Below are 11,627 nucleotides of genomic sequence, written 5' to 3'. Positions count from 1 at the left end.
TTATTGAGCGAGATTCTACGCTAGCAAGGAAATTATTTTTATATTTTCGTTTGTTTTAGTTTACTTTCATATATGCATACTTTCATATACTGATGATACTTTCTAATTTAGATAATATGTGTGAAATAGGTGGGAAAGAGAGTCGATTTGGCATTTCCCAGGTGTTGGATAAACTACAGCAATTATAAAATAGGGTCGACTAGCGGCCTCATAAAAATACAAAAAATGATTGAAGTAAATAATTATGTAATGAGCCTAGTTTTACCGCCGACAAGAACAATGTTTTTAAATTTATTCAAAATTGATTGATGATTATTTTACTAATATGATACTTAAAAGGCTCAATCTCGTCGCATTTTCTCGCTTAGTAAGCGAGCGAACTGTGGCTATTGCTACATAACCTAATACGAGTTACGCATGTATGTACCTACTCGAAGTTATTTTCTTTAATTTTAATTGTATTTCATGCTTTATATTATTGATAACAAGTATTAAAAATGTGTTATAAATGACCATCCAACCATGAAATTGTAAACTATAATACATTATACCATAAGTATTTCCAACAATGAATATTCAACCCAATGGTTCACGATTATCTACAATATAAAACCCTGCATATGCTTAGAGGTACTCTGAAATTTCTACATATAAAATCCAAGGATTGTATTCCCTGCTCGTAAGGATTTACTTCGATTTATTTCGATGAAAAGATCCTTCGATTTATTCATGATTTTTGTACAATACATCAGCCAGCTTTATGTAACCATCATGTAGACGACATATAAAAATTATTAATATTACATAACCATTTTTTACGTATTTATTACATACCTAAACATTTTTGAAATGCCGAGTTTGCCATAAGTACATCAAAATTGATATTAGTGGATATGTTGCAGCTTAATAGATTTTTTTAATTTTTCGTTCCACTTCGGGGCAGTGATCCAATTAGTTGTATATTTACTAGGGGCTGTTGTCCAATTTTAAAAATGATTGGCCCACGGCATTTTGAGAGTTCTGTGGTCCAATTCATTTAAAATATAACTTGCCAACTCTAAAATCTCGACTCCATCTTTATATGTTCATCCGATCGTTTTGTGACACCGTGATACTTATTTTAGATGTTCGGACAGTAGTCAAGAGCTGTACAGCTCGCAGACCAGCTCGGAGCAGACGTCGCCGGTGCGGAACGCGACCCGCTGCCGGAGACCGGAGTCCCCGCCCCCCATACGAAGCCACCACCAGCTACTATACGTGCCCTACAGCAACCACTACCATTATCAACACCACGACTACGGCGCGCATTGGACCGCGAACGACTGTGAGTCACCTAATCTAATACATACATACTCTTCGTTTTCAACGATCTCGCCCTAAAAGACGGGATACGCGAAGAAAATACTGCCAAGGCATCCACAAGGATCCCGTAGCCCGATCCCTCAGGGGATCACCTTAGCGATCGTTTATGTTTCACTACCTTGTAAAATCTTATGTTTCTACTGTAAATTTTGCTATAAAGAGGTCATCTATGTGTATTTTATTATTTTTAAGGTTGTTTTTAAGATACGGCTTTGATTTAGTTATCAGCCGCCTTCAAATCAAATTTGTTATGGAATGCTAATGTTGTCCTAATGCTCAAGATGTTAATTTCTTAGATAGTCGCCTCGTACGACATCTGGATGTCGAGTAGAAATTTCAATTTTATTTTATTTGATTAATTACCTATCTACATCCCTTTTCTGAATTATTGTCAAAAATTAACAATCTTAGGTAGGTTCTTACTTGATCGAGGGCTAAAAATCCGAGCTTTAGTGAAATGCATATGTGAGGCAAATCTGTTAAGTGAATATCGATCAACCTTTGAATACCTTTACAATTAAGAGGGACAACACTACCTCTAGTACTCTCAGACCGCGCATCTTAATTAGTTTATCTGCAACACCGTATATATTTACTTTGAGTTTCAACCAGTAAAGCTCGAATTATTTTGAATCACGTAATAATTTACCTATTTTTTGCAGATACAAAAACATTTCGCTCGACGAAATATTTAAAAATGTTTAAACGTTAAAAACAGCATGTTGAGTTTATACAATTTTTCAAAACTTTTCTATAGAAATGAAATTGAAGCAACTCATCGCTTTGCTTAGTGAGTTAATTTTAAAATCAGGGTGACGCGAGAAAAAATGAATTAAAAATTATATTAAGCGAATGTGGCGGACAAAAATGTACAAAGTAAAAATTAATATTGCTGAATATTTTGCTGGATAGTATCGTGAATACGCTTTCTAAGTAAACTTGTTTTTGTCTGGTGTCTGTCTGTATTTATATATATGTATGTATATATATATATATATGTATATATATATATATATATATATATATATATATATATATATATATATATATATATATATATATATATATATATATATATATATATATATATATATATATATATATATAATGCGATAACACGAGATTGTTTACTGTATAGCTCTAAAAATGACATTAACATTTTGTTAAATTTGTTTTAATGCGTTTATTTGTCACCGTTAGCAGTTAAATCATTGTAAAAGCTAGACGACCTATTATTGTTATTATTGTTGATTAAGATTGTTGATGTTGAACTACTTTTGTGCTGTTATGCTATTGGTTTAAAATGTATAAAAAAATATAAAAACGCAAGCTTGGTTTACACTCGCAGATAGCCGCATGCACACATACTACCAAACACAGCAGACGCGCAGTGGGACCAGCACTCCGCAACCGGCGCCGGTGGCAGCGCAACCGCAGCGGGCGCACTATCCCTTGCAAATACAGGTGGGTCACCTCTGGCCCCGGTGTTAGTCAATTGCAGTAGTAGTAGAAAACAAAAACTGCAAACAAAATTACGTTGTCAAAATACAAACACAATACAAAAGTCTGTTGCGCTTTCAAGACTAAACTGCTCCGTCCAATTGTAATTAAATTAGGAATATATAGGCTTGCGGTCAAACATGGTGGAGCTAGGGACAACATCACGTTTGTTTACAAAATAATTATATTATCATTATTTTCAGACTCTCTGTCCAGCCCCCGCAAGGTACCGGCCAGTGCCGGCTCCACAACCAGGGGGCGGGAAACAGATGATATGCTATTCGGAAAAGGTAATCATTTCATCAACGATTTGTTACATTATACTTCTCAACTAACTTCACAAACTTGACCTGCAAAGTTGACACATCGTCTTTTAATTTATATGTTTGACTTTTAAATTTATTTTAATGTTTATAACAAATAAACTAAGAAACTATTGAGTAGAAGGATTAAAAATTGCACAGAGATTGACTAGACTGGCAGGATTAGCATAGGTTACCTTTTATCGTGCAGTTAATGTTATTTTGCATTAAAAGGTAGCCTATTTTTAAGAACACCGCCATTATATTTCGGGATATTTTACTCAAAAATCTTGCACAGCGATCTAATTTCATGACGATGTTATTGTTATATAATCAAACTTTCAAGTATTGGTGTTATATGAAAATTTCATGCCATTTATGAATGATTCATAAAGGTAAAAATATATAAAATAATCTAGAATCTACGTTGACGTACTACATCCGACTACAGGACCACTTCATATGCTTCCGAACATGCGAGAACATGCGAAGTTTGCACAGCTGGTAGATTTAAGTATGTACTTACCTAATTATGAACAATGAGCGAATGACTATATTTATTGTCTATTGCTTAGCGATATTTATCTAGCTTTCTATCTTCCTATGTATATAGATAGACTGATATATAGATAACAACTTTATTTGCATTAACAGAACACAAGGAATCCATCAAAATATTTTTTATTTTTTACATAAGTACAATAGAAGTATTCCTCTATATACCACACACTTTCGCAATCATACAAAATGTTTGGATTTGGCATCAGACAGAAAGGCTTAGAAGGAGTTTGGGCAACTCTTGCACAGCAGTGGGACGAAATGGGTTCAAAGAAAAACTAAGTATGGATCTTAAAAATACTTAAGTTTACCATATTTTCTTTAACATACTTACTTCTTTGAACATTTAGTAAATATTAGATGTGGAAAATTGTAAAATCACTATGGAAAAGCTTTTATAGCCACAACATGTATTAACACACAATGTGTATTTTATTCTCCCGTTCTAACAGTAAAAGCTCATTACAAAGTATTCACATATATCTTTTGAATCGGCCGCTTCATGCAGCTTTTTGCGATGATAATGCTAATAATGCGATTATATTTTCTTCTGGTAATACCTATTACCTACTTAATATTAATTTTTCTTTTTACTGGTGATATTATTTCTACGATTACCTACCGCCATCTAAAGCCAATATATAAGTATGTATGACATACTTTTTAACCGAAATGGCTCAGGCCATTGAGTGTTGTTCATTTATTTATTTATTGTTGAATGGATATCAACAGATGGATAGCGAATGGTTAGTAAGTGATAAGAGTCAAAGAATTTACAATTTCCTCGTGATATAATTGTGACGTTTGAAAAGGTACATAATTTTCTCGTAATACAATTATGATATTTGAAAACATACATTGTTGTGACCCAGGTGGCGGCCCCGTTGTACCAGCCAGCCCCGGGCTCGCCGTCGCGGGTCGCCCGAGGAGCCCCGGAGGGCGCCCCGGCGGGGGTCAGTGTTCCCGCAGCCACGTCTCCTATGACGGCGCCCCCTAACCCCGTGTATTATGCTATGAACGTCTGACGGGGGGACTAGGTGCGTAAGGAAATTAAAATTAATAAGAATTTATTGAATATGAATAAAATTATTATGAAGTTAAAGTATGAATAGTGCATTAGTGTCATTTAAATAAGATATGTCCTTCTTGCCTTTATCGAACTAGTGGAAATTATAAAAATGAATTGATACTCACACACTCACACACATAGCATAATCTGTGATAAGCTATGCAACTAACGAAATGCGATTGTTTTTTAGCGCAAGTTTATAACACTCGTAGACCCGTAGCAAAGTTTTCGTAACTGTACTATCACTCTGTGCTACGAATCTACGATTGTCTACGACAATGATCTTATCGAGCGACGAGCGTTGTTTTTGGTTGAATTCAGGTTGAAGCCGAAACTTGGTCGACACTGAATATATTACGCCGGTCACTATTTTTTCATCATCACTATCATCATTATAATTACTTTGAAATTGTGATAGCCTATTGTAACGTTTCAGGTGAAAATCGTGGTTGGTCCCACAGGAGAGGTCCGTGTCAGCGTGCAGCCGCAAGCGACGCCCGTCCCTAGGGAACAAGCCTCAAGTGACCTAAAGAAACCTGCCTAGTCGCAGGCATACCATCCCATGCTAGGTGCCCGTGATAGTATCTATGATTATTTTCTATGCGTTCATCGGGGTTAATAACCTGCCTAGTCTTAGCAAAGCAACGCCAATTTCCGACGATATATACCTGTTTGACAATTTGAATACCAATCATACATGCATATAACGCCTGTTTCCCACGGGGAACTCCGGTGGACAACAGCCAATTACAATGAAATCTCACTGTGCCACATCACGTGACTACTCATTGAATTTGCCTTCGGTTAGACAACTTTAGCCTATTTATTGTTGCAAAATACATGTCAAGGTTTGTGCAATTCTCAATGTATCTAGAATTTTAGACCTCTAACTAAATATCTTTATATTTCTATAATAACATCGTATAAATACCTTGAATGTCTAACTAACTTCTAGATGCTATTTATTGTTATTACAACGATTTAAAGTTTGCGAATATTTAGGTTACTTTGCCAGCGCGTGCAGCAACTTCTCTATGAAATTAAATTAGATATAAACAGAGACATTATAATATAAATTCTAAAATAAGTGGTAGGTACGAGTGCCATGTTCCATTAGGATCAACGCATAGAAAGATATATATATATTTATTTCGCTTTATTAGGATTTAGGTCAAACAATAAAAAACAATTAACATAGGCCAGAAGACAGCTGGCAAAGCATTGATTATTGATTAAATTTTTGGATTAGGATATAAAATAAAATGGAAGTGATTTGCGTCTGACAGCACTGGAGGTTTAACCACTAATTTCGAGCAATGAATTTATGCGTTGTAGTAAAAATATATATTGTTCGTTAAAATTACGTTTCCTATTATTTTGGACGCAATGTTTGTAAGCTTCTTGTTATAATTAATCATTTTGCGGTTGGGCTTTTTTTTATTTATTATGAAGAAAGATTTAAATCGATGCTTGTAAAATTTATTGTTTGTGGATATGGAGTATGTTTTATGTAAATAAATAAGTATTTGCTTTTGGTGTCTCAGTATAATAATATACCTATCGTAATGTTTATAAGACTAATAAGACAACAAAATCACTCAGGTCTTCGTTCGTTAAATGTTTTGGTGAAGCTAAGAATTTTAGGTTTTCCAGCGATTGTGGTTTCCCAATAGGTATACCATAAGTCACTATATTATAAAGAATCTAAGGTACAAATCGAATATAATGTTAATATTGATATTTGGTACTACTACCGGTGACGTATTTTCTGTGTGAATAAAATAGCTCATTTAGGCCCAAGGAGCGATACAGAATGATAGCTTTAATTTTTTTTACATTTTACAGTTCCGAAAGACCTACCTAGCGAAATTGTACAGATTTTATCTCTAGAATTACGTTTATTTTTTTCATTACTACCTCAATTCTCTTGTAAAGATACGTCACCTGGTAATATTTTGAGTATTATACAGAATTGTCATTAATTAATAAAAGTTTCTTACACTTAAGTAGCACCCGAATTATGGGTACATAAGTTGTAATTGAAAGTAAGTTAATAGCTATTGTTGAATATACTAACGTATTAAATACCCCAGTTTGTCAAAAATATAACTGGGTACGGTATACATATAAAAAAAGACTTTGTTGATAATATTATAAGATGACAAAGTGTTTTGTCGTAGGTGACAATTTGGGTCGTATTTTTATACACATAATAAGCTCCCTGTTCCGTATGTCGTTATCCCCTCCAGAAAAAAATTGTAGGTTTGCAAATACATTGAATTTCTTCTCGAATTATCTGTGTTTGGAAGATACTATTACAATTAGATTAATTGTTATACATAACCATATCTGTGAATAAATAAACATACTTCTCGCAAGCGCATGAAAGTATTTAAGTACATATACTTACTTATACTATCATTAAGGTAGTATATGTTACTTGCGTGGCTCAACAACGTTACGAATTTGTTTAGCTACACTAGACCTTATGTCTGATCTTGTATAACTCACTCTAATAAGTTAAAGTTTTGGAATTGAGCGGTCTACTGACACAAAATTTTATTTTATGTTGTACATTGATATTCATTATTTTCTTTTCAAATTGTAATATATATATTTCATTGGCATAAGTCTGCGATATTATTCCGAATAATAGTGCCAAAATTTAAGTATTAAGTACGACTAAGAAATGTAGAGTTGTCTTGTTGCAGTAGAGGTTATACTTAGTACTTTCCTAAGCCGGCCTATATTCCGTACTACTACGCGCTACGTACTTGTTGAAATTCACGCACTATTATTCCGTTAATATAATTTATAAAGTTACATGCGTGTTCAAAACGGGAAAGTTTAAAAAACACTATTGATTATTTCTGATTGGAAATATCCCAGTGGGATACATTAGGGTTACAGGGACACCACGATTTTCAATATTGTAATTCCAATAGTTACACTTGCTTAAGTTTTTTTCTTGTGGCGTTCATATTTATTAAGACTGTTATATTTACTAAGGTGTTTGTAGTAAATATCGTTTTCGCATTTTTCACGAAAATTTGCCTGAATCTTGGTAGAAGTAGATAAAGTAAATTCGGGTTAGATAATAACAAGATGATTGCAATCCAAAGTGCCTCTATAGGCAATTTATTTTAGGAAAACGAAAATAACAAACTAACCGCACAACTGTAAGACCAAACGGGAGACCAAACTTCAAACATCATTCCAAAGATATGAACTATTTTTAATGACAACCTTACTCGTATTCGAATAGTGTCGGGAGATGCCACAATTGTTAGTAGATGTAAATAATTATATTTGTATCTACCTACTAAGTAGATAAAATTGTATTAATATTGTATTTAAAAAAAATGGTGTCAAGCTTAATACGATAGTCATAATATCATAATTTAATAGGGGAATGCTGTACTTGGGTATATAATCTGACTACCTGGATTTATTTATAAGTAAGCTCTATCCAACATGTGAAATATAATACAATTTTTAACGCTAACCTGATCGATAACAAATAGGCTATCAGATACTTATCACCAAGTGGTGCAACAGGCAAAGACTTTCTAATTTTATCGAGAAGTTTAATCATCGTAAGTTAATGACAAATTGAACTGAGTGTGAACTGAGCTATGTAGTCCATTGTAACTTATATTACACAGCAACTGCCATTATGACACACATTAGATTCCATTTCCTTTATCTATGGATTAGGTATATAGTCAGTACATATACGAAACCATCACTTTTTTTAAATTTAAGTTTATACTCGTATACATAAGTCGAATTTTTTTTATGTTTCGAATTAGATTTTGTTTTAATAATAATTGCTTCTTTATTTTCCTTCGAAACAATCAGCGAGTTATATTGTTTACATATTTTAGCGAGTTATATTGTTTTGATGGTAAGTTTAAACTAGGTAGGTACCTAGTTTAAATTACCACTTCAAAGACTTCATTTAAATTAGGTAAGTAGGTACATAGGTATGTACCTATAAATTATAGCTATCAAATAAATAATTTTATTAGAAAATAAGCACGAATAGGTATATTCGTATTGTTATTAGAAGGTTAACATCCGATGCCTTACAAAATCTCTGGGTAGGTACAATACGATATAACAGGTATATTTCGTATTGCGTTGTATGAGTAGAAATGAATATCAATGTTTTTTATCTAATTTTATGTCAAGATTTAATTTTGATAAGTAGGTAGATGACTTTATTATTTTTAGTTCTTTTTTATCTTAATAAATAAATCCACCATGCCCTTGACAAGCATATTGATTTAAGTAATTGTATTTCATTACATATGTAAGAATAAAAATATTGATATATCATTACTACTTACATAGTTAGGAGTTTTGGTAAAAGTGGGAATTATTCCATATAAATTTGTTCAGTGGATAAGAGCCTTGCTACGATGGTTGTTTGTAAGCTAAGTCTATTCTCCATTTTATAAAAAGCCATTTGGGTATTTTAGCTTTCATTGTTAGTACAATAACATAATATTAATGGATTCAATTTAAAGATACGACTTACCTAAGTGTTTTTCTCTATATATATATGATTACCTAACGAGCTACGAATTGTATGAATCTCTTTGTATGCAATGTTGTCCAGTTATATACAAATACCTAGGTACATACTTTCCTAATTGTTACCAGGGGTCAATCATTATTAGGTAAGGTACTATTACTTCTAGATCTTACTGGAGAATGAGAAGATTCGCGCTCTTGTTATTTATCAGGTTCAATGCCGGGTCTCAATCACATTTGATTGTAACAACTATATAGTTGTTACAATCAAATGTGATTGAGACCTTAAGTATAGGTCATATGACCTATACTTAATTTAAATAATAATAACTGTGTTGCCGTAAGTATTATGTAAATAAAATTTAAGACACTTAGATAAAATTTTTGATGACACCACATGCACGGGAAACATGTGAATAAAATATTGTTAGCACCTAAGACATCTCTATTTACAGGACAGTATTAAATGTACTCTTTGAGAGTAGATTTTCGTTAATTATCGGTATATATTCCGTATTTGTACATACTTAGCATTGCATAAAAAACATTAGAAAAAAATTCGAAAGTATTGCATTCTAAAACGTTGATTTTATTCTAATTTCTTTTCAGACGATTTTTAGGAAGTTTTAAACTTTTTAGGAGGTTTAAAACTTCCTAAAAAGTCATGCTATTACTTACTTTATATAACTTGTTATATATATATATATGTATATATATATACAAATAACATCATGAAATTGTAGGTAAGGGCCATCTTATCTGAACATATTTCGAGACTATATAACATTTATATTTTTAAATTTAATATTAGATACCTACAAAATAGAATCTCGTTAAACTTTATTATAAGTAGGCATTTTAATACATCGATATATAATTAAATAGATCTCATAATGTATCTAGAAATATCTATAAAACTAAGTGAGAATGTATTACTAATTTTAAATGTCTCATCTCATGATAAGACATAGTATAATTATTTTTAAGTTTGTTGTTTGTTTGTGATCGTAAAAAAGTTATAGTTATAGCGTTAAATTATTATTTGATTTTATAGTGATTCTTCTTAACGCATTATGTATGCTTTATGATATTTTTGTTAATACTTATAGTTACAGATATAACTTAGGTATATTATTAGTTACACATTGTAAATTATAGTGTCTGCTAGTTGTCAAGTTTTGTTTTAAAGAAAAATATTTTTTTAAATTTACGTAACTAACGAAAGGAAACCAAAGAATATATACATGTTGCAGCCTCTTTCATTATAGTTTTAACTTTGACGGCGTCAGCAACAGCAACAATAACACCGAAACTGCATTTTTATAACCAAAATATTTTAATTTTTATAGAAAGACTTTCGTCGTCAACATCTAGTCCTAAGAGCCGCGCGGATTCGAACCAACGACAAAGAAGCCGCAACATACTACGTTACTTAAAAGTTCAAATACTGTTTTGTTATGTTAAATTACGAAGCATTTATTTATTATCTTGTATTCAATTTGTGATCACTTAAATTGTTGTTTACAATAGCGATAGGGAAGGATACTTCACGTATTTATTTTATGTTATAGGTATGGAATACCAGAGGAAATTTGAAAAATTGAAAAATGTTCTTATAAGTATTTATTAGGCAAACAATAGGATAATTGAATTTTAAAAATCAGATGTATTATGAGTGTTAGGGCAAGATATCGCCAAAATGTTTCAAGTTACCCATGTACAAACATATTTGTAGATCGGTAAACAAATAAAAGACTACTAAAAAACATTTTTTTTTGCAAAGGTGTCGATGATGTTCCTGTTCCTAGTCTTTATGCCTTGTTTCGTACTTACGGATACGGATGCTTACGTACGTACGGATATTGCCTCTGATTTGCCAACACATAATAAGCGACTACGCCTTGGCAATTGATAAGCAACTATAGCATCGCTAAGGAGCGTTGATATCAGACAGGCGGCCGGTTATAAAATCGCAACCGGAAACTTTACTTTTCAGACATCGGGATTCACGGTGTCACAACCCCAAATGCAACCGGTAAACATTTGAAAAAGAATTTTATCAAAAATAACTGGTACCCTACGGGCCCCACTATACTCCGGGCGGATTTTTATAAAGTTTTATCATTATTATTTATAGTTGTGACTATGCCACTGTTAGAGTTATATAGGTAGGTAGATACTATTGAAGTGTAGCAGTAATACCTACCTACGCACAGACCATTTAACATAAATGGTTTATGTACCTACGCTACAAATTGAGGTTATTCTGCCTGACTGAAATGCCCGATTTATAGGAG

General features: G+C 32.5%; 1 protein-coding gene across 2 annotated transcripts in view; it reads left to right on the top strand.

Annotated features, from left to right (window-relative positions):
* The window catches only part of LOC128683108 (uncharacterized protein), a 95,359-nt gene extending 84,191 nt beyond the window's left edge, over nt 1–11,168 (top strand). Inside the window, exons 13-17 of one of the 2 annotated variants that reach the window (XM_053768366.1) lie at nt 1,137–1,324; nt 2,711–2,826; nt 3,066–3,152; nt 4,595–4,759; nt 5,228–11,168. In XM_053768366.1, the coding sequence (XP_053624341.1) occupies nt 1,137–1,324; nt 2,711–2,826; nt 3,066–3,152; nt 4,595–4,747 (544 nt within the window). In that variant the 3' untranslated portion in view covers nt 4,748–4,759; nt 5,228–11,168. Of the gene's footprint in view, nt 1–1,124; nt 1,325–2,710; nt 2,827–3,065; nt 3,153–4,594; nt 4,760–5,227 lie in introns of both variants that reach the window. The other variant, XM_053768365.1, reaches the window with a different exon arrangement.
* The last annotated feature ends 459 nt before the right edge of the window (nt 11,169–11,627 follow it).

The sequence above is a fragment of the Plodia interpunctella genome, chromosome Z (assembly GCF_027563975.2).
Source record: "Plodia interpunctella isolate USDA-ARS_2022_Savannah chromosome Z, ilPloInte3.2, whole genome shotgun sequence".
Taxonomy (NCBI): domain Eukaryota; kingdom Metazoa; phylum Arthropoda; class Insecta; order Lepidoptera; family Pyralidae; genus Plodia; species Plodia interpunctella.
The sequence above is the reverse complement of the archived record's forward strand: the minus strand, read 5'-3'. Positions and strand labels throughout refer to the sequence as shown.